At 41.9% G+C, this 24,862-nt stretch overlaps 1 protein-coding gene and 1 long non-coding RNA gene across 4 annotated transcripts in view; one reads left to right on the forward strand and one right to left on the reverse strand.

The window, feature by feature from the left end:
* Nucleotides 1-24,234, reverse strand: part of ITGA7 (integrin subunit alpha 7) — a 202,105-nt gene extending 177,871 nt beyond the window's left edge. For all 3 annotated transcript variants that reach the window (XM_089679696.1, XM_089679687.1, XM_089679702.1), the window contains exon 1: nt 23,808-24,234. In XM_089679696.1, coding sequence (XP_089535822.1) covers nt 23,808-23,974 — 167 coding nt within the window. In that variant the 5' untranslated portion in view covers nt 23,975-24,234. The remainder of the gene's footprint in view (nt 1-23,807) is intronic.
* On the forward strand, nt 17,798-21,433 carry LOC149473306 (uncharacterized). Its single transcript, XR_016313347.1, has 2 exons — nt 17,798-18,092; nt 21,198-21,433. It is a non-coding gene; the product is annotated as an uncharacterized LOC149473306 (long non-coding RNA).
* Nucleotides 24,235-24,862: the final 628 nt, after the last annotated feature.

A 24,862-nucleotide genomic window follows, 5' to 3' on the forward strand; every position in this document is an offset into this window, starting at 1 on the left:
TACATGAGCAAGATAATTAAAGATAGCTTTGCCAAGGAGGAACAGAGGGACAACAATATCCCCGGGTCAAGTTCTGTTTAAAATCTCCTTTATTTTTGACCTGAACAGAACACTATGTGAGGTGCTATACACTAGACTTAGATGTCAGATCTGCATATTGCTAACAATTGAAACTTGAAAGTGAAACTAGCAAAGCTGAAAACAAGGAAAGGAAAATACAGAATGAAACCACATATTTCATTCACATGTTGGGCGTCGAATAGAAAGGGCGATGCATCTAATCTGAAAAACAGCTGGTGTTTGGCAGTCAGCGGCCTTATCGAGCACGGCGTTTAATGAGCTGCAGCTTATGGTGCACAATAAATATGGCTCCATTAGCCATGACACAGACATGTGCGTTGGCATACTCTGCCTAATTAACTGAAGATTTGCTATTCTTAGACCTAGTTACATCTCTGTATTTTTTATGTAAATAATGGACTTCAGGTGTTTTGCATGCATTGTATAATTCATCCCTATAAAAAAGGCAATTCTTAGAAACTGTACCCGAGATGCAAGCAGCATTTGCAAGATTTATTTTTTTTAATTTCAGGTACTTATATAGCACTGTAAATTTACGCAGCGCTTTACATATTGTACATTCACATCAGTCTCTAACCCTCAAAGGGCATACAATCTAAGGTCCCTAACTTACATTCCTATACTAGGGCCAATTTGGACAGGATCCAATTAACCTACCACCATGTCTTTGGAGGGTGGGAGGAAACCCACACAGGTACAGGGAGAACATGCAAACTCCAGGCAGGTGGTGCCATGGTTGGCATTCAAACCAACAACCCTAATATTACCAGGCAGAAGTGCTAAACATCTAGCCATACACCATACACTGATGAAAATTGTGCCCAAAACAATATGTATTTACTATTATCATGCAATGAATAAAGCTGATCAGGGAGGTCTTTGGAAAAGGTGTAGATTTCAGGTACAGTGTCCCAACTAGCCCTCATTTGGAGGAACTTGCCCTCCTCTTTTAGGCTCCATGCACACTGGGTGTTTTAATAATGCTGATAGTGTTAGCTGTTTAAAGTTGCGTTATAAAAAAAGTTTTCCAGCAGTTTTTACCATTTTTGCATTAGCGTTTACTGCATTTGTACATGTTTGTGGTTTTTAGTGTTTTTTTTACACAAAAAAATAAAATTGTTGCGCAAAAAACCCCTAAAACACTGGTTTGCCACGTTTTACCACATTTTACCACGTTTACCAGCGTTAGAGCGTTTTTACAACTAAAAAACTCCTCTAGAAACCCACTAGTCCTGCCAAAAAAAACGCTCATTAAATCCTGTGTGCATGGACACATACGATAACATGTTGGAGAGTTTACTGGCTGTAGAAAAAAATGCCAAAAGCCAAAAACAGACGCTGTAAAAACTTCCAGTGTGCATGGAGACTTAGAGCTAAACCCTTCTGTCCTTTATTCCTTTTCAGATATCCTTCTTTATGACCTGATGTTATCTGGCTGTAAGCAATCAATTTTTGCATATTATGCCCTTCCCATCCAACCTCAGAATCTTTTTAAATGGGTTTAAATGGGTCTTTGTGCCCAGTGGGGCAGGGCAGACTGCTCAATCACATGACCACTCTGATTGTCACTCACAGGGGTCACATGATAGAGAGCCCATCCCGCCAGCTCCTGGCCAAAACTAGAGATGACAGCTCAGTCACTGTTCCGGGAGCGCACAGTGAGCATGCTCTCAGCACAGAGATCTAAGCCGTCCATGACCGCATATGTATGGTGTGTGTCGGCAAGAGGTTGATTCTTCATGGTCCACATAAATAGGAGGTGCTTCTGTTTCTCTCACAAGGTCAGGAGGGACCTCTAAAGCTGGCTCCACATGTAAAAAATTTCCTAGATTCTCACATGCATGAAAAAGAGGGTGCTCATGGACCGATCACCAATGACTATTAGAATACCCAACTGTAGCTGATTGGCTGCAGTCAATGTTCGGCCAACTTTTCAACCTTCTGGCTCATTATATTTCTCATTCAAAGTTTGTGGAGGTGTTGGCAGGGCCACTGACAGCTCAGGTCTCATCCAATTCCTGTGAATTCGAGTTGTGTATGGCCAGCTCAAAATGGAGCTTCAGTTCCCTTTTTGTTTTGTTGCCTATCCCCCTCCAGCACCACCATCTTTACTATTCTGGTACATGCGCAGATATGTTGCAGCACTCTGGCCACCCTTTCGGTCCCATCAGAGCCCTGCAGCACATCTGCATCCGTGGTAGTTTCTGCGCATGTATAGATACTGTAGTGTAAGGTACTTCTACATCTGCTCCGGGAAAAGTTCATGGATCTCAACACTTTTAAGAAACTTTATCACCTATTTTCTCTTTATCACAGACTTTCTTCTTTATTACGGACTTCATTCATTTGATGTTTTCTATATTTACCTTTTTTTGGTTATGTTTATCTGTATTTGGATCATGTCTTCTAGTTAGGCAGCGTCACACTTTTTTTTTTTTGCATATTGTTTACTCACTGATTTGGAAACAGTTTGTGTAGGCAGCAGCCTTTTTGGGTTACTTTAAGGATTCATCTACATGAGCCTACCCTGACTGCCGGCCGTGGGAAAAAGCAAATCGTGGCAAAATTGCAGATAAATGCGGCAACCGCAGTTTTGCCACGTTTTGCATTTTCCCGCAGTCGGCAGTCGAAACGTTCCTATCCTGAACAAGATTCTTCCACATTCAGGAGAGGGAGGTTTAACCTCACCTAAAAGTGGCAGCTCCTAAAGTCTGCTAAAAGCCTATGTGTACACAGACACATAGGCTTTTATGGAGTTCCGTTTAGGAGCTTTGGCAAAGAAATGCCAAAAGCTCCTAAACTCGAGTTTAGGGGCTGCTCGTGTACGTGAAGCCTAATACATGAACATTTGTTTTTATATTTTTTTTTACAAGGTAGTTATTTTACTCCTGGCAGCGTGCAAGTTTTACTATACTATAGTCAAGAAATATGAACGTGCTGCATGCACAAAAAAAATTAGAAACACTGCAATTATAGTGTATTGTATTAATTTTGTATTGTGAGAGAGGGAAGGGGAAGAAGGCAGCAGAAAATAAAGATGGCCATACATGGATTGAAATCCTGATGGCTCAGCAGGAAATGGCCAAATTTCGATCCAAGTATGGGCACCCTTGTTTTACAGAAGTCAATCTACCAGTCGACTTTTGTACAACCACCCTGTCAGGTTTTCCCCAATCATTCAGTGTCGTCAGCAGCACTGTTCATTGTATTCTGATGGAAGGGAAGGCTCCCTGCCATCAGAACACAGTAGCACAGTGGGAGGATTCCCTTCATCTACATCAAATATGTGGATGGGGGAATCGGATCATTTATTTTGTTCACCCTGCTGGGTTGCCCATGTTGTAATTTAGAGTGAATGTCCCCTTTGTGTGCTTACTCTTAAGTTGGCCATACATTAGTAGAATTTCAAACAAAAATTTTCATTTTAAATACGTTCATTTGATTTTCTAAACATTAGTGGGGTCAAATCGGTGTTTGTTTTCAACTGCAATGAAGAGAAAATTCAAACGAACAGGATGAAAAATTCTTCTCAAATGATTGAATTTCTAACAGTGAATGTACTTTCATTTTAGAAAGTTCATTTACTCCAAAATCAAATGTTAAAAGCATATGTTTTTCGCCGTTCGAAGTACTTTCGAACAGCATTTGTCAAGTCATGCACTGAGAATTTCTGTACGAATGACAGCACACGTTGGAAGATCTACTAGTGTGTAACCAGCTTCAGGAAGGTGCACACCGAAAATAAATGTGTTGATGAGTATTATGTTATGGATTTCATTTTCCATACGGTGCATCCTATTACACAGTGCTAGTTTCTCTGGCATGCAGGCATTTCTCACACACTCTGGTTGTCCTCTGCTCAGGATATTTGGAGCAGAGCATACTGCATGTCATATTTTCATCCTGCTGGGAATAGTAAATGTTTAGTGGGAACCAGTATCATGCCTCAGGGGTAATATCCCATATAAAGTTCTTCACAGTCTGGGAGAGTCTGTATGAATGATTTTCTGGCATCACACACAAACTGGGAGGGAGGATATATTTTTATTCTAGAAACGTTATAGATGGGACATGCAAATCTGCAGGATTCAATGACTTACAGTATGTATGCTGCATTTTTGTTATTGTAAATGCCAGATGCATGCAAAAGACATGTACAAATAGGGTGGCCATGTGCACTACAATATGATTGTACAATCCCCTTTTCTAAATTTACCAAAACTGTAATATGAGGGCAAAGCCATACATTCCATTTTGGTAGATCTAAAGGAGATAATACAATTAGACTACCTAAATAAGTTGACTGTTGACTACTGTGTATCCAAAGCGGTACCTCTGTTCTCTTAAGTGTAACTTGGAAGGAAAGATGGAGTTTAACAGATATTTGGAGAGTCGATATAAAAATGCCTAAACCGTACCACACCTCTCATTCATTCTAAAGCATACCATGGAATGAGCTCGCAGCTCATTACTAGAATACTTGCTACTGCTTTTGGACTTTGTGAATGTTCTTTCCCCCTTTACCTTAATGTACTTTAATATACTTTGGGCACGTATCCAGATCTACAAACTGTATGGATTTAGACCACATACGGACATGAGCCACTACATTTAGCTTACGACAGGAAGCACAGGATGACCCGATTTTCTGATGACAAGTATGGATCTGAAAGGGTTAACTTCAAGTTAGAAGGTAAGCCTACAAGTTCAGGTTAGTATCAATTGTTAGGCCTCATTCACACAAGAGCTAAGATCTGCTCACCCTAAAGTGACAGGCATGCAGGAGGGGGGTGGGTGGCCCCATACGAGACAGTGTACATTCAGGGACCGCTCACCTGTACCAGCACGTCTGTCACATTCGGAAGAGCGGTTGTGTCCAAGCAGCCACTGTGGTCTCTATAGACTTGATTGGGCTGCCTGCATGCAGTATTTGGCATCTCAAACCACAGTAAAACTCATGGCCCATTCATGGACTACAGGTCTCAGTGCTCAGTGAATGAGACCTTGGAGGTTCAGGGTCATGGTGTAATGCCTTCACACATGACTCAGTTCTCATTTATATATCTAATTCATATTTAGTATGGAGTTTGGCATTAAGTGTTGGGAGGTCATTTTTAGAGCTAGGCTAAAAATGAACAAGAAGATTAAGGGTTAACTGTCAGGGATAGGTTACATTAATATAATTATCTCCTATGATCATCAGCTCCAACTAGTGGCCATAATGCAGTATTTCCCTGCAATACCTCAATCAAAGAAAAATGAATGCATTATTGTCACTAGATACAACTGACAATCATAGGAGTTAAGAACAACAGGGCAAACATTTGTGGTGCCCATGAGAATGGTTGACATCCACACTGTGAATGTTTTCTACGTAGATCCCTAAGTGTTGTATTTTAGGATCAGGTTAAGGGTTGAGTTTCAGAGTTAGGACAAGGATTAAAGCAAAATTCCACGTAAAATAAAATTCCTGTGCAGTGGGGCTGTGCCTGCATCGCATTGGGTTAACTGCTTGTTTTGTCTAGGGGCGTACAGAAAGGCTATACTTACCTGATCTGTTGATCCTTCGGAAAACAGCTTTTCCCCATGTCCAGCGGTGGACTGTTCCTGCCGTCCTCACGTTCAGAGTCGGTCTATGGGTGTGATGACGTCAGGAACAGTCTATGCACAAGACTGCTAGCATGCGGGGTGGGAGGGACTGGTCTTGTGCTCGGAGGATCGGCAGATTAGGCACAACCCCACCGCATGGGGGAAAAAAACATTTTTCCTGGAGTTCTTCTTTAAGTGTTGATTGCTAGTGAGAAGATTAAAAGGCATATTTATAAATCAATGAATCAAATGGTGAAAGTGATGAATGTTTCACCACCAGTGAGTGTTTGGTTATAGGTTGATTTCACTGGTGCATGTATTCGAAATGACAGTGATTGATTAGCCACCAGTAAATGTTTGGTTAAAAGTCACTTTTACTGGTGTATGAATTTTTGCCTGAGTGTTAAGGTGTAGGTTAAGCGTGTAAGTGGAGGTGTAAGTGTTGCATGTTTAAGGTATGGTTGAAATTTTAGGATGTGGGGTAGTGAGACGCCTAAGGGTTAAGTTCAAGTTAGGCATTGGAAGCAGGAAGGGCTTTTTTGGGCAAAAATAGCTACCATGCCCTGGTTTCTCTGCAATGGAAACCAACCTACCACCATTGTATACTTCATGGCAAATGCTTTGAATCAACAAAGCTACAGTATACTGGTAATCAACGATAATATTTTAACTGTAATGCTTTAGTTTAAAAATTGCATTGTGCAATCATTTATTGCAGGAAAATGTAGAAACTATATTCATCTTATCAACCTGGGAAGAGGATGGGGATCACCAGAACACCACTTTAAGTAGCTCTGTTTACTTAGCTACTGTAGCATTAAGGAATGATACAGACATTGCCCTGTTTATGTTTTATTGCAACATTCCCCGCAGTAAGACAGGATCAAGCAAGTAGGCAACATGAAAACATTTCCGGAACCCCTATTATTACAGTGTGTATATATAAAAAATATGCCAACAGACCAAACAAAAAAAGAGTCCACCCCATAACATCTGCACAAATACCCTGGAACAGTAACGGTTACATGTGTAGCAGAAGTGATGGTCTTTTGTATGTCACTTTATGGTTTTCAATTATGTATGTTCATTTTTGGATGAAAGTTTTCCTTTTTTTAAAAAAGAAGATGCTATAGCTGGAAAGACTACTGTTATGGAAACCCCCCAGCAGGTGATATGGGCTCACCCTAGGAGTGGAATCTAAGTGACAGCTGGTCTTCACCAGAGTCCCTGATGATAGAGATGGGCTGGAAACCATAGTGTTCCCAGTTGTCTTCATTGCAAGCTGTCACCAGGTTTTGGCCCTAAGTATTGCCCAACCTAGGGAGCACCTGGAAGAGAACGGCAAAGGATTGGAGATTGTACAATAAATGCTAGGCAGAACAGTAATCAGGTCCAAGCAGAGGTCGTAGGAAGGTAGTAAGCAACAGAGTAGTCATTGGTTCCTAGGCAGAGGTCATGGGCAGGTAGCAGGCAAAAGAATAGTCAGGTCCAGGCAGAGGTTGTGAGCAGCCAGAGTTTAAGTCCAGTCATGTCATGGGCAAGTAACAGGCAAGAGAGTAATCAGGATAATGAGGGTCAGCAACAAGTAAAGCAGTAGGGAAGTATAATAGAAAACCTGGAGATAGGACACAGCACCTGACACTGCAAAGGCTGGTGTCTAAATACATTTTTGATTTGAGGTCATTTTAGGGAATTCTAGAAAACCTGGCAGGGATGCTGTCACTTTAGGGAGTTCTGGAAGTCCTGGCAGGAATTCTATGAGTACTGTAACAACCACATATTACAGAGACAGCAATACAGTATGTCACATTTTCCCATACGAGAATCTTGCCAGTCAGGCTGCTTCCATAATGTTCTTGGTTCCAGCAGGAACACCCAAAGCAGCTCAACGTGTTTTTAGACACTTGAATAGTATGTGTATGTGTATGAGACGGAAAACAGTACAGTCAATTAGTTCCCTTGAAAAACATTTAATGGCAAAGTGATCCTTACATTTATCAGTAACACAAAAGAGACACCATTAACGAAGAACTGTTTGGGTAAAATGTTTCGAACATTTTTAAAATGAGTCTGCTTGTACATAGAAATATTTCAACAAATAAATCTATTCTGAATAAATCTATTCAAGGAGAAATATAGCCAAAGCTATTTTGGCTCTACTTCTCCTGGGCATCACAGGAGTGCAGTTTGTTCTGCACTCCTGTGACCCATTTTCAACCAGCAGTGTGCTAAAGCCCACTGTCGGCTGATGTCACTCAGCCAGTTCAGGGTCTGAAAAGATCCTGACCATATAGTCGGGATCCACCCAGATGCCTGGACCAGCAGCTGGCTCAGTCTGTCAGCGAGCCACTGAAAACCTGGCTCAGTCTGTCAGCGAGCCACTGAGAACCTGACCCAGCTGCTCCAGCTGCCTCCTCAGCCTGGTGCTCTAGTGAGCACTGGAGGGGCAGAGCGGAAAGCCAGTGACTAATTTCACCGCTCTGCTCACCGAAGACCGAGATCTGAGCGATTAGTGGTCTTTGATCGCTCAGTTCTCAGTCTTAAAGTCAGCAGAGGACAGATGCAGCATTTGACCGATGCTGCATCCAACTAGGTGAGTATAAATGTGTATTTTTTTGCAAACCCAAACTTGTCTTTTAACATGGACACACACACAACCAAGAGATTGTTTCTGTCTCTAAATGGCTATCACAAGGGGGGTTGTAAACTGATATGTGATAGTATTGTGCAGATGATAGGTCCTCTTTATAGATGACAACAGGGGTCCACTGGACTTCTTATATCTCCCCTGCTCAGAGTAGATCATGTACAGACTGTACTTGATCTGCTGTTCACCTGGCCATGGCCTGCCAGTATCTGACAACCGTGAACTCTGAAGAACTCAGAGCAGACATCTTGGGTGTTGGATATCTCCTCTAGTAGCCCCGTTTGCCATCCTAACAATGTCCTGGGCTCCCTAGAGGAACGGAGAGTCTTGGAACCATGACAGGGGGTGATGCACACTTCTACCACTGCTTGTGGAAGCAATTGTGTGGCTCTACGGTACCCTGATCACTTCTACATTATAACCAGGAGGCAGCTGATAAGACTCAAAACAGGCTCTATACTGGAAATTGTAGAATACAGGATAGTGCCTCCTGGGTGAAATTAAATTTACGTTCTTTCTTTCCCACAAATAGAGCTTTCTTTTGGTGGTATTTGATCGACTGTGTGGTTTTTATTTTTTGCGCTATAAACAAAAAAAGACTGACAATTTTGAGAACAATCAATATTTTTGACTTTTTGCTATTAAACATGCCCAGTAAAAAAAAAATTAAAAATCAAATTTCGTTGTAAATTTAGGCTAAAATGTATTCTGCTACATGTCTTTGCTAAAAAAAATCTCAATACAGGTAAATTAATTGGTTTACATGAAAGTTATAGCGTTTAAAAATGGCAGTATATATACACTGTAATAATTTTTTTTTTAACTAGTAATGGCGGTGATCAGTGACTTATAGCGGCACTGCGGCGGGCCTTCTGACACTGGGGGGAACTGACTTGGTGTCACTGACATCCCCACTGACACTGTACTAATGGCACTGGGCAGAAAGAGGTTAACATCTGGGGCAATCAAAGGGTTAACTGTGTGCTGTTTCACTATGAGGGCTGTGTGTGTGCTTCACTGTAAGCACACTGCTTTGTATAGCTCTGCTATGCAGAGCCATACAAAGCAATGTGCAGCAGCTGACAGGGGAGAGATCTGTATTGTTTACATACAGGTCTCTCCCCCGTCGGAGATACTCGGTGCTGGCGAGTAATCACCGGCTGGGACCCAGTGATTGACAGCAGAGGCTGCGAATGGCGATGCAGGCTCAGGCGCGCCCCCTACCCGGAACTGCAAAATCATATGATTTTGTGCACCTGTGCCGCCCTGTAGCAGTATTTCCACTATAGGACGTTGCAGAACTGGTTAAAGTACATTTTTTTTGTTATCACATGATAAGCCATACCTACTCTTCAGAAGAAACCTTTATATTCTGCAAAATCTACATATGTACATAAATGGGAGCCTTTTTAAACAATAAACTTTAAAAAGAACCTATCAGGGTTTTGGACAAATTGTATTACAACAGTATTATATTTTTAAACTGAAGGGTTATGTTTTTTTACTATTTATATAAAATCCTTATTTTACAAATAAACATTTATGTATATTTAAAGCGTTACTAAACCCAGGACCCTGCATTCACTATATCTGGTCTCCCACAGTAAACACAACATGGAAATGCAATTATTTTAGTAAATCTAAACTGCTAAATACCTTTTCTCATCAGCAGTTAGAGCAGTCTTGTGACTTCAGCAGTGCACTGGTTAAAGCTTGTAGGAGGAGTTTTCTTTCTGCTCTAGAAGGATGTGAAAGTCCTGGCCCTCTGTCTGGACAGTGCTGATTGGCCCTGTGCCGATCACATGTACTCTCCCAAGAATAAAAAAAACCCTCTCCAGCAATTCACACCAAACTGAGCATGTGTATGTGACAACAGATTCAGTTTGTATCAGGTGGTCATTTCAACAAGAGGAGGGGCAGAGAAGAAAGGATTAAACAGCCTTTTTACACAATGCAGAGGATTTACCCCTTAGGTTCCACAGTGAGTATAACAAGCATGCTTTACTGCATATACAGGCTGATTTTACTGTTGTGGGTTTAGTAACACTCTAAGGTCAGTACACACGATAAGAAAATCAGACGAAAAATACTGCTTTCAGAGCAATCGTGTGATAATCTGATTGTTAGTACACAGCTTTCAAGAGCTGTTCATGACAGTTCATACGACAATATCCGAAGGGACAAAAGTAAACATCTTTCTCCTGTGATACCAGAATAAACAATTTTTGTTTAATCAGTACAATAGTAATTTGAAAAAAATCGGAAGACCAAGACAATGCATGCTCAGAAATGAAACAATACATTACAATACAATACAATAAACTATACAGGCGTACCTCGGTTTATGAATTTAATTCGCTCTGCGGGACTTTTCGTATTGCAAAAAATTCGTAAACTGAAACATAGTTTTGCATAGGAATGCATTGAAAACCAATTAATCTGTTCCGGAGGCCAGAAAAAAGTTAAAAAAAAGTATTTTATCCGTTCAAAACTCTTTATAAAGTGCACTTTAAAGGCATAAGTACTGTACAGGGACATGAGTAGCCTCCCTGGCAGTATTCCTGAGTGTAGCTCGGGGTAAAGTTTCAGTACCACAAGCGGTAACCCCAAGCTACACTCGGGCTTACCATGCGGCGCTGCTTCAGGATCCCTCGATCACTTACCTTGTCCTGTGCTCCCGCGATGTCCCTCCTGCAGTATCCCCTGTAATGTCCTCCGGCCGATGCCGGCATCTGTCATCTGGGTTCCGTCCCCTGCGAGCGTCGGGGCATACGGGGATGGAACGGCGGGAAATTTGAAAATTTAAATTCACTAAAATAACATAGTAAAACATTACTGTATCAAAGAATTCACATACATTTTGTCCCTAGTGCTTTGTCCTGTGCCCTGCCTGCATTTTTACTGTTGTTGCTGCCTGGAAACTGAGAAATGTCCATGGCATCCAAAAAGTGTCCCATTAGGTCAAAATCGGTTTTAGACCAGCTAGAGAACAGCGATAGTAAATTAGAACCACTTGCAGAATTGAGTGATAATGATTAGTGGGGAAATTCATCATCAGACACTGAAAACGATTCTGCGACTTTGCTCAGTGATGTTCGAACTTGGCGCTCTATTTAAAATTTCAGTGTTTTTGGTTTGATTATATTATTGAATTAAATTTATTATTATTATATTATTATTTTTTATGATTATTTATTAAATTATAATTTATGATTTCGTGTTTCAAATTTTTTTCATACCCGGGATGTTTACTAGACTCTTGTTCGGACAGATTTCAGTGAGTTATTCCTAAAACAGGCCTACAATAAAAAAAATACATATTTCCATGTAAAAAAATTTACCGCTTTCAGCACAGAAATATGGACATAATCAGAGGGAGGTTAAAAATTACTTTGTAAATGCATTGAAAACCAATGAATCCGTTCCGGAGGTCAGAAAAAAGTCAAAAAAAGTTTTATCTGTTCAAAACTTTTTATAAAGTGCACTTTAAAGGCATAAAGAGTCATCATTAACAAAAAATTCATAAATGCACTGAAAACCAATTAATCTGTTCGTATTATGACAAAAAATTAGTAAACTGAGCCATTGTTTTCAATGGATTTTCATTCGTAACCGAAAATTACATTAACCAAGGCGTTCGTAAACCTATCGTATGAGAATTTTCATAACTTTAATAATCTCTTCATTTTTGATATGAGACTAGCATGCAAAAACAAATGAACAATCATGCGTCTGATATTCTCATCGTGTGTACAAGTCTTTCATTTTGCATTTATGTATATTTAGTTCTAAAGGAAAAGTACAGCAGAATCTGCTTGGTTTTATACTCTCTTTGTGTTTGAAATTTGAACTGAAGGCTAAAGAGAGAAAGTATAGAAGGGGGGGTGGAGCCCTCCTCTGACCCGTTCAGGTGTGTGTGTGTGTGTGTGTGTTTATGCGCTCTTCAGTTACTGAGGTCTGTAAACAAAAGGCATTTTACCAGCTATGTGAGATGGAAAGATTTTTTTTTACTCCTGACCATAATAAATAAAACAAACATTCTATAGACATTGCCTGAAATCACCTATTCACTGCGAGAGAACTTTTACTAGAGAAATCATAATGTAAACTGATGAGGGTGTCATAATTTATTCAGCAGCAAACATTGCTGTTCAAGAACACATTGTGAATTATTTAAAACAAAATCTCCATAAATTGTCTCTTTATCCCAAATGACCTTTAACCTTTTCTTGTTTTTCAACAGAATAGCCCCATTGTATGGCATAAATCTGTAGGCCTCCCTCCAAGAGAACTGAAGAGCAATACACAGAGCTGCCACCACAGACATAGTAACATGGTCAGAGTGCCGACCTATTCTGGGCTATGTTTCCATTAATGTTATTTATATTGTTAGGCTAAAAGGTAAAGTCAGCAAGTGGCACATGCAGTTTCCCTCACGTCACCCTGAGTAATATTAATGGGAAACACTGTCTGCGCCATTGACTAATTTTGGCTCTTAGTTCTCATACTGAAGGACATGTTCATCATCAAGAATATTTGTATAAAATTAGATATGAAAACCTTTCTGTGCCTCATGACGTTAGGCTTTTGGAAAGCATATACCGAATTGCCTATATAGTAGCATACACATGAGTCATGGCTTAGTAACTAATTGGTTCCGGGATGGTGATAAATCAATTCATCACAACAAAGAGCTTTTCTGGAGATCAGAAGCTTGAAATGGGCCAGGAACCATTATGACTTAAAAGATTCACAGATGAGAAAAAAAAAATCAATCTTCTTTATAAAATGACCAATTGCCAATTTACTAAGGTACAACTCAATGCTGAGGATGCTTTGCTAAAGTATTCCTTTATCTGTTCTGACATATTCCTTCCTGTAATATATGGCTTGAAGTGGAACTTCAGCTATGGATTTTCTTGTATAGTTACATTGGTTGAGTTTGGATCAAGTATGTGTATTCCATGGCTGTGGGATCTCTGTGAAAGGTGGAAATCACTGTAGTAGTTGCCACTACTACATTAATCGCTGCTGTCTTCCAGGTCCCATGCTGCCATTCTCAATGAATACAAGATGTTCTTTCATTGGACAAGGTGGAAAGGTGGGGTGGTGTCATCACAATCTCCATCTTGTCAAACCAGAGAATTGCTTGAATTCACTGAGAGAAAAGGCAAAGTGTTCTGTGAATGGCACCTGTACTGAGTAGGCAACCTCCTGCGGTTTTATGCAGCAGGACAGTCATTCAGCATGGGATCTGGAAGACAGCGATAATCAGTGTTGTAGCGACGACTACAGCAATTTCCAGCTTCCAACAGGTACAGCATATACATACTTTGATTTAAGCTCAACAAAAGTAACTATGCAATAAAATCCATTCCTGAATTCAGGTTTGCGGTCCTTTCACACGGAGCGGTCTCATTTAGCAGATCCGCTTGCTCAGCGGGGGATCGCTCTGCTGATTCCCGCTGAATAAGTGAATGACAGCTCTGTGTTCATTCTGCTGCTGCAGAGCGGATATAGAGCAGCTCACTCTCCTCAATGGGCGGTCAGATGAAAACGGACAGCCTGCCCATTTTTATCCAACCCAATCCGATGGACAGAACGGGAATTGGATCCCCATCCATCCCTTTTTGGCAGATCAGATCAGATCGGATGTCAGCAGGTGTAAACAGACATATGTCCGTTCATACCTGCCGTTCCATAGAGGAGAATGGAGGTACCGATCCGGTCCGCCTGAAAAACGGGCAAGCAGACCCGATCAGAATGTTTGTGTGAAAGAGCTTTTAGGCTTCATCCACACTAGTGCAATTTCAGATGTGACTTAAGCCACACAAAATTGCAATTCAATGGAAACCACAATCAAGGCAACTCAGCATGGTGAGATTTTGGAAAAGGTTCCTATGTCACTTTGGTGCGATTCTAGTGCGATTTTGGCCCTAAAGAATATAGAAATTTTATCAAAGTGCCATAAAAGTGTCATCCAAGTTGCACTACATAATCACAATGGAAGTCGTATCAAAGTCCAATTACAGCAGTGTAAACTTAGCCTTAAAGGCATAGATCACTTTTACCAAAATCTGCCTATGCAGATAAGGAACGCATGTAGATAAAAACAAACTGCGCAGCTTTGACCAAAGTTATAGGTGTAGGCCATTTATGTACCTCCTGAACCCTGACTGAAAAACTCCCAGAGATGGCATCATCCCAACCTGCCTTGTTGCTATGACATTGCTATGAATACCACCATATCTGCAGTGGCTCCTGTTACTTGCTCTAAACCTGAGTGCATGCTCCCCTGTCAATGAGTACACCGAAGTGTCCACCCGCTCTGTGTGCACACATGGGTTCTCAATTAGAACCAATCATGGCCAACACAACACTAGTAGTGTTTACAGAAAATCAGGCCATTCACAATGAACGGAGCTCACCATCCTCTCTTGCGGATAGGCTGAATATTTGTAGGCACAGCAGGTTGGAGGATCAGCAGAGCGAAGGTTAATGTGGGGGTCTCAAAGTGCCATAGATCACCAGTGATGCTAGGAGGGGTGGGTGATGTTTACAATCTCTGTTTCATCCAATCAGAGAACATCTTGTATTTGTTAAACAAATACAAGATGTTCTCTGAATGGTGGAGGTGCTGAGCAGCCCCCTGTGTTGAAAATACAGATGGCAAGTAGCTTGAGCAGCACCCGGCAGAGACCAGCACTGGCTGTATGGAGCATAGGCTACTACAGTGGATTTCTACATCCCCAGTGGCCCTCCAGATGTGAGATATGAATAATTACATGTAACAAACCTGGACCAATGTAGGTTCTAACAAAATATAATTCCCAGTGTTCAGATTTAACCTTCCTATGCTCAGACTTCAATTTAGATAACAGATTTATAAATGTAATTCATTATGTATACAAGAACAAAACATGTAGACAGCAAGACTGCAGCAAAATCAACAGCAGCTCTGCCGGTCTACTTCACCGAATGTACCCACCATGCCCTATCACAGGAGTATACCGCCTTTCACAGACACTTCGACCCATTATAAGATATTTTTCAATGTTGTAATACACTGAAGGACTGGGAATGGAATGTTTAGACAAATGATAAAAGTTGGTTTGCTGAACATACTGTAGTATATTCTATAGTAAAATGTTGTGTTAAATATATGTGAGTGTAACGGGATTGGTAAGTGTGGGGACGTTACACAGAAACACTTACAGTACGTTATTGGAGTATACTGTGTGACCACAGATCGATTTTCCTTTGCAAGAAACCGCACAATATTAGCTTGCTAGTTCTGACATATAGGGCTGATTTTTTAAATATTTTTTTAAGTAAACTTAGACTTTTTTTGGACATAAGCACATTGAGTGGCATTCCAGAAATTATTTGAAGATAACATAACTGAGAATTCAGCAGTGTGCATGTAGATAAGATAAGTCTTGTTACTGCCATGTTCCTGTAAACAGTCTGGTATCTGATGCCATATTATGGAAACCAGGATAGATATGTGATAGCCATGCTTGCTCTATCTGCACATGGAACATTCCATAGCTTAACATGGTTACTGTGTGCATTGCAAAGTGCATATCTAAGGAAATAGAGAGAGGGGTGGTCTGTGCTATTGAATGCTGAATGTGCAAACAATCCCACTCTATGATCCTGGCGACGCAAACCTAAAACTGAATTATCTAGTAATGGCAAGCAAGAAATGTATATGTTGACGTCATAGCAAAGGTCCACAGCATTGGCAGTCCAATTTTAAAATATACAGGCTCAATCAATAATGGAAAAAAAATGTGTAAACCACACCGCAATATAATCTTTTGCTTATATGATGCACAAACAAAAAAAAAGTGGGTTACTATAGATAAGAGGTCCAAAGATAGGCAAATCCTTCACCAAGACCATTGGGCAGTTGTGTGATAGTTACATAGTTAGTCTGGCTGAAATAAGACAAACATCCATCCAGTTCAACCAAAAAGAAAAAAAAAGTTATAATCCTATACCCACAGTTGATCCAGAGGAAGGCAAAAAACCCAGCAAGGCATGGTCCAATTTGCTCCTGCAAGGGAAAAAATTCCCTCCTGATCCCCCAAGAGGCAATATTCCCTGGATCAACTTTACCCATAAATGTTAGTATCCAGTTATATTCTGTGTATCTACGAAAGAATCCAGGCCTTTTTTAAAGCATTCCACTGATATGGCCAGAACCAACTCTTGAGGGAGTCAATTCCACATTTTCACAGCTCTTACTGTGAAGAAACCTTTCCGTATTTGGAGATTAAATCTCTTTTCCTCCAGATGTAAAGGGTGTCCCATTGTCCTCTGTAAAGACCTCAAGGTGAATAGCTCTACACCGAGTTCACTATATGAGCCACTGATGTATTTATACATATTGATCATATCCCCCCTTAATCTCCTCTTCTCAAGAGAGAATAAATTCAGTTCCTCTAATTTTTCCTCATAGCTGAGCTCCTCCATGCCTCTTATCAGGTTGGTTGCCCTTCTCTGTACTTTCTCCAGTTCCCCAATGTTCTTTATGTGATTTCCCTTTCTTCCTCTGGATTGTGCAGGGGTGACAGATGAGTGAACTGAGCTGCTGAACTGCTGGCTTCTCCATTAATGGTTACCAATCAACCATCTTATCCTCACTTTGGCAGGACATATAGTCAAATTGACACAATACTGAGAGAATCAACAATTAACCATTTACAGAGAAGAGCCTAAGCTGCCACTGAATGAATATCTTATCAGAATTGCTATCATAGTACTCTACTATCACTCTGTTGAGATATGGGAAATGACCAGGGACCAGGTCATATGCTCTGCTTAAAGATTGTGTAGACCATGACTTCATATTCCTGACCATTCCTGCTGTACCATGTACTTGTATGAAAGTGTCCTGTTCTCTTTGTATTGCTTCCTTTATGTGAAATCCCTGGTGTTGCTGCCATCCTGCCCTATTAAAAACTGACCACACTAAGCTGTGCTGGGAACTCAGCCTGTTCTCCTCCAATGATCATCAGACTTCTGTTCACCCCCCCACAAGCATTCACTGGGAAGATCAGTGTTTGTACTGCGGCTTCTCCATCCCCAGCTCTCTGCTCTCAGCTGCATAAGGATCTGCTGATCTTGGCTGCATAAAAACTGCTGATCTACTGGGATTTTCACACACAACCATCTCTAGGGTTTACAGAGAATGGTCCAAAAAAAGAGAAAATATCCAGCGAGTAACAGTTGCGTGGATGAAAATGCCTTGTTGATGTCAGAGATCAGAGGAGAATCGCTGCAACATTCAGATGGTAGGGTCAAATTTGGCGTAAACAACATGAAAGCATGGATCCATCCTGCCTCATATCAACGGTCCAGGCTGGTGGTGGTGTAATTGCATGGGGGATGCTTTCTTGGCACTAGCAAGGTATACCTAATAAAGTGGCCGATGAGTGTATACTTTAATTACTAATATTCAAGATATTCAAAATTGACAGTGACAGTGGGAAGGAAGTGTGTTTACCTCAACGTTCTATCATGGTCAACTATTTTTAACCCATAAATTGCAACCTCCCTCTCTCTCAATTTCTGCACAACCTTCTCTGGAGGCATTGTTGGAGTGGATCACTTGTTCCTTGTCAGTAATGGGCTGCAGTTTTAAAAGGAGGATAATAAAGCACCCACCTGTTCCGTAAAGTACACCTGCCAGGAACAAGAAACCCAAAACAAGTAAGAGGATAGTAACTCAGAGTGAATTCAGAACTTACCAGAACACTTGTTCCAGGTATGTAACTCAGAAAGTATTACAAATATTTCATATTTCTGATATACTGTATGTCTGCTGTACCATGTATTTGTGCCTCAGTGATGTTATCTTTCTGGCTATGTTGGGAGCACAGCCTGCCTGTCCTCCAATTGTCAGACTTGTGCTGACACCTTCCCCATCTCCCTCCACCCTCATAGCCATTCACTGAGAAGATCAGTGTCCTGCTGTTTCTCCACCACTAGCTCTCCAAGCCACTTATGCTGCTGAGAACAGAGATTATGTGATCACATATAGAAAAAAAAAAGGTATTTATAATGTTTATATACAGGGGTTGAACAAAAACATTGAAACAATACATGATTTGCAGGTGTGGAAATTATGTCATTTTTTGCATTGAAAGCGACATTCTTTTGTGACGAGACACCTAGCTAACAGTTGGGAAGCCTCACTTTTGTCAATTACTGTGTGCACTGCTAGTTTTACGGAGTCATGTCAGAGCTTGTTGAGCTTCATAGAGGGCCAATTGTTCTTGCTCGTTTAGTTGGTGCCTCTGTGACTTTATTTGCAGTTCCACGAGGTACAGTATCAAAATGTTATGATGGCATATACAGTTTCCGGGAAAACATCGTCTGATAAACATAGCCACGGTCAACATGGTCAACTGACCAAAAGAAACAAAACGATTGTGACCCAGAATTAGAAAACATATGCTGCAAAAAATGACTGCTGTGCTCAATCTCAGTCTTCCAAAGCCTGTGTCCACATCTCAGTATTCTGCAGGCCCTATCATCACCTTGAAAAGGTAGAGTCATTGCCAGCGACTCGGTACCCCATGGTGCAGACATTGTTTCCCAAAGACAGCACCATTTACCAAGAGATAATGATCTGATTCACACAGCTGGTGTTGTCAAAAGTGGTTTGACAAGCATGCAGATGAAGTCTTGCACTTTCCCTGGGCACCGTAGTCACTGGACCTCAATGTCATAGAACCATGGTCAATTTTGGAGAACAAGATTTGGGCTCATTTTCTGTCTCCAGAATCTCTGCGCGAACTGGAATGATTTTTGTATGAAGAGTGGTATCAGATTCCATTATCCACCATCCAAGTCTTATATTTGTCAATTGCCAGGAGCATTTGGGCCATCTTGGAAGCCAAAGGCAGTCCAACACCATATTAGGTAATGATTTTGTTCTTTTACCTGGTGTTTCCAACCCCTGCATATACTGTATATATACAACAAATGTTTTGTCTTTGATGGCTACTTTAAACTGAATGGGTTGTTTTACAAGGTAGGGGTTCACAAACTTTAAAGCCTTGCATAAGAGGCAGGAGAGTAGTATTTTCAGCAGGAGGTCAGCAGCTTCCCTATCTTCTGACTGTGGGTTTCCTGTAACACCAGTAGTAACCAGGGGCGGACTGACTATTTGGAAACTCGGGCATTTCCCAAGGGCCCGGGGTCAGTAGGGGGCCCCATGAGATGCCCCTGGTACCTTTTTCATAGACTTTTTTGAGTTTGGGCAAGGACACAGGGGCCCCATGATCCCCTATTGCCTGGGGGCCCCATGAGTTGTCAGTCCGCCCATGGTAGTAATCCAATGCTGCATACATACTTCACCAAAGGGAAGAGTGCAGCGCTGCATTTGTTTTACATATACCAGACATCGTCAGCGCTCACCTATATATTAGATTTGGTTTTACAGAATGACTTTAGACAAACAGAAAATCATTTACAGATTATTACATATACAGATCCAATCATTTCCTTGACGTGTTTTAAAAATACTGTACAATGGTAAAAACATAGGTGGCCTTTTTAGTTGAAATAAATTTGGGGGGGGGGGGGGTTGTAATGAAATTAATTCACAAATACAACCTGCTTTCTCGGTTCAAGGAAACAAATGTGAGCCCATACCATTGAGAGCTTATGGTAAAAGAAGATCCTACTCTAGATTCCATACAGATGGTAGACACTGCTATAAAAATCTGATGAATACTGATGAATAACTATAGTATCAGTTATTGACCAGTACTGCTGTTATTTGTCTGCGGATTTTCTTCTGTAGTCGAGAGTTTCTATTAAACTCCTACGCTGCTTACTTTAGGCCTTGTTTAGATACACATTAGTGTCAACTACCCCTCTGAAAAGCAATCTGTGGTGGAAATATTTTCAGAGGGTGGTAGAACAGGGGCTTCCAGGCATTCAAGGAGACAATTCTGTTGATTTTCTGTACTGAAACACTGAGCCACAACCGTGAGTCGAGCATTTGGCTCACAGAGGCAGCCAGGTTCCATTTCAATGGGCAAGTTTGACAGGCGGTGCCATCTGTCAAACACAACAAGCTAAGTTAAATTTGCCATGAAGCAAAGCATTGTGTTAGCAGCATGTGAAAGACCTCCTTCTGGCTGGATAGATAGATAGATAGATAGATAGATAGATAGATAGATAGATAGATAGATAGATAGATATATGCTGTATATACAGCGCTTCAAATTCACAGTAAAAACTGATAATTTCTTTCTTTCATCAAGTTGATCCTGAAATTGCTAGGAATAAAAAGTACTCCTCTGAAGTTAAACTGAAGGTCTGGCGATCACATTGGACCCTCTTCCCATGCACGTTTCCCCATTTAGGCTTTTAGTTGCCATACACGGTTCGATTTTTTTTATCCAATTGCTGTGCGTTTCGATCAAGTAGCCATGCCTTTCCTTCTGATGGATTTAAACTCGATTATAATCTGATTTACTCAACTGAGTCAATCAGCCAGGGCAGAAAATGATCAAACACTTTCCATCAATCAGCAGCACTGATTACATGGAGGAAACAGATGAGAAAGATAACTTACAAAGGTAAGGTACAATTGTATCTTAGCTATCCATCAAAATCTACTTCCATGTCGATTGAATGGGTTGTTGACTGTAGACTGATTATTCCAAATGGTAGAGATTGATTGGAAAAGAAATCAGTCATTTCATGAAACGTGTATGACCACAGTTAGGTAAATAAAATGTCTGATTATTGTTATACAACTTCTCTTCTGAACAATCATTATTATTCCAAGTGTTTGTATTTCTGTATACTTTGTATCATAAACAATGACAGTTGCATTTTTATCCCCTTGAAGAAGCCATGAATCCTATACCTGGCTGATCACCCCTCGTCACTTTCTGTGCAACATACAGCAACAACTGTCACCTATCCCTCTACCTACCAACATCATCACAACACCTTATATACAGAATGGAAAAGTTACTGGAGTGCTGACAGGAGCCAATAATCTCTTGTTCTACAATTTCCAGAGCAAATATTAACAATGTGATGGATCAAATTAAAGTGTATTAAACCCAAAACCAAAAATTTTATATATTGCAGCTTATCATTCCTTACATGTGGTGCCTGCATTAGTTTTCTTTTTTTTTAGACTTTTTTCTGTCTGTCTTCACCAGGTGATCTGGCCAGTAACACCTCCTGTATTAGAGTGCCCCCACTCTGAATGAAGGAGCTACAGAGACATCTTTGGACAGCAGTCTGTGAAGGAGGGGGGGAGGTGTTTGATGTATTAGCAGATTTAGATACACTAAACCAGTGGTCTCCAAACTGCAGCCCTTTGCTTGCTTTTATCTGGCTCTTGGAGCACTACTTCATTCACTGACACCAACGATGGGACACAATTTCTTCCAATGACACTAATGATGGAACACAGTACTTCCCAATGACACAAACAATGGAGCCCAATAACACCAGAGATGGGACACTTCTTTCCAATGACACCAGTGATGGGGCACAATTCCTCACATTGACACCAATGATAGGGCACAATTCCTCCCAATGACACCAACAATGGAGCCCAATAACACCAGAGACGGGACACATTATTTCCAATGACACCAGTGATGGGGCACAATTCTTCACATTGACACAAGTGATAGGGCACAATTCCTCCAAATGACACCAACAATGGAGCCCAATAACACCAGAGACGGGACACTTCCTTCCAATGACTCTAGTGATGGGGCACAGTTCCTCACATTGACACCAGTGATAGGGCACAATTCCTCCCAATGACACCAACAATGGAGCCCAATAACACCAGAGGCGGGACACATTATTTCCAATGACACCAGTGATGGGGCACAGTTCCTCACATTGACACCAGTGATAGGGCACAATTCCTCCCAATCACACCAACAATGGAGCCCAATAACACCAGAGATGGGACACTTCTTTCCAATGACACCAGTGATGGGGCACAGTTCCTCACATTGACACCAGTGATAGGGCACAATTCCTCCCACTGACACCAACAATGGTGCCCAATTACACCAATGTTGGGGCACAATTCCTACCAATGTTAGGCACAATGCCTACCAATGACACTAACGATGGGGCATTGTTTACTCCAACTGATTCCGGAACATTTTCTACTCCCGATGGCCACAGTCTGGCCCCCCTAAAGTCTGAGGGATAGTAATCTGGCCCTTTGTTTAGAAAGTTTGGAGACCCCTGCACGAAACAAATTGAAGCTAGCACTCTCTAAGCAGCTACAGCAATTTTTTTTCCTTTTGGGATAAAGATTTTACATAAATAAAAGCTGATCATTGTAAGCACCCGTCAGTGGTAAATGGTTTGTCTCAACCCACTAACTTCCTGGTGCCCAACTTGTGGTCTGAGGGCTGCATGTGGCCCTTTGGGATATGATGTGTGGCCCTTGAACCTCAACAGTCTTTAGTGAGAACACAGATTAGGGTAAGAGCATTGGTCTCTACTAGCCTCATGTAACATGTTCCCAGTTTCGTATCCCCAGCCAAAAATATGGCATGTCCACACTCTCTGACCCTCTTTTCCTCTATTAGGCCCCTTTCACACTAACGGTAAGATCGGGTCCACCTGTCAGTTTTTCAGGCAGACCTGATCGGACCATCCATAGACCTCTATGGAGCAGCGGGTGTCAGAGGACATGTGTCTACTGACACCCGCTGGCATCCGATCCAATCCTGTATGCTAAAAACAGATGGATGGGGATGGTTTGGAGGATTAGATCGGATGACAGTCGGCCCATTTCCATCTGACTGCCCCATAGAAAATAGCAGGCTGTGTCTGTCCACTCTGCAGCCGTGGAGTGGACACAGACCTGTCATCCACTTACTCAGTGGGGATCAGAGAGATCTCAGGCTGAGCAGGTGGATCCACTGATGGGTCTGCCTGTATGGAAGGGGGCCTTAGGTCTGCAGTTCCTGACAGTCCTCCCAAGCATTACATATACTGAACATTTTGTGCGGTCCTTTGGCGATGTCAGGGGCCGCATTTGAGGGCGCCTTTAGTTCAAAAGTTGACAACCACTGCTCTAACTGCTACATCTGCAGGATGGTTTTGTTCTTTTGAAAAACAAGAGACAGGGTGGCAAGATCACCAGATGAAAATAAAAGCCTAAAAAGAAAACTAATGCAGCCATCACATCCAAGAATTGTTAAACTGCAATATGATAAATGTTTGCTTTTCACTTTTAGTATATAAAGTCATCCTATACACATTACAAATCTAAACTGAACAAATGAAAAACAAAGGGGGGGGGGGTCCTGAGCAAGTTTTTGTCATGCATACTGTAGGTAGATGATGGGAAGGCAGGAGTTCAGTACACAGAGCAGAGTCCAGGGCTGCCACTGTATGCCCACAGCCTGCAGGAGGGATAGTCTGCAGAGACAGGGAGCCTGCAGAGTATGATCCATGTACTCACCAGCTCTTGGGCTCGGGGCTGATCTGCTTGTGAAGCGCTACAGAGAATCCGAAGAGGCTGCCTTTGTCCCCATCCTTGATGAGGGTGTGTGTGACATCCACATTGAACGCTGTGACTGTCCACAGGAGGCAGGCGGCACACAGCCCGGCAGCCCGGAGTTCAGGCATGCTGGAGGTGGACGGAGCAGTGCGGCCGGGGATCCCCTCCTCCTTCCAGGACAGCTGCACCTCCCGAGCCGCCTGTCACCCGCACACTGAGAGCACGGAGTTCCGATCAGGAGGACGGAGCTGTCATCGGAGGAGGGGGAGGGGTGGAGAGGAGCAGGTGGATGAAGGACACCTCGCTGCTGTCACTTCCCACTCCTCCACATCACTCTCATCATCATCATCATCAGGCTGCCAGGCTGTGAGCTCCTCACACGTCTCTGCAGCCAGGGAGGAATGTGCAGGCAGGATGCAGAGACTGCTCATACCAGGGAGAGCATGCCAACTCCTCCGATCCTCCTCATCTCTGCAGATATCTGCTGCCTGACAGCCTGTGTGCACACCATCAGACAGGCCTATACACGAGTGGGGGCATCGGAGACAGAAAGACAGCTTTACATATGTCACTACAGAATCTGGATACCTAACGTCTTACTGAACCCACAACAGTAAAATCAGTCTGTATGTGTAGTAAAGCATGCTGGTTATACTCACTGCGGAACCTAAGGGGTTAATACTCTGCATTGTGTAACAAGGCTGTTTGATCCTGTCTTCTCTGGTCCTCTCCTTCTACTGTCCCCAATCCATCTGCTGATAGTACAGAGCTCTAGGAGTCCGTCTGCACATGCTCAGTTTGGTGTGTATTGCTAGAAAGTTTTTCTTTTCTTTGGGAGAGTGCATGTGATCAGCACAGGGTCAACCAGCAGTGTCCAGACAGAGGGTCAGGGTTATGCACCCTCATAGGACAAGCTTTAACCAGTGCTCTGTGGACACTGATAGAAGTCACAAGACTGCTCCAACTGTTGATGAGAAAAGGGATTTAGTAGTTTATATTTACTAAAATAATTGCAC

The sequence above is a fragment of the Staurois parvus genome, unplaced genomic scaffold (genome assembly GCF_062004578.1).
Source record: "Staurois parvus isolate SC_StPar_1 unplaced genomic scaffold, SC_StPar_1.0 ptg000017l, whole genome shotgun sequence".
Taxonomy (NCBI): Eukaryota; Metazoa; Chordata; class Amphibia; order Anura; family Ranidae; genus Staurois; species Staurois parvus.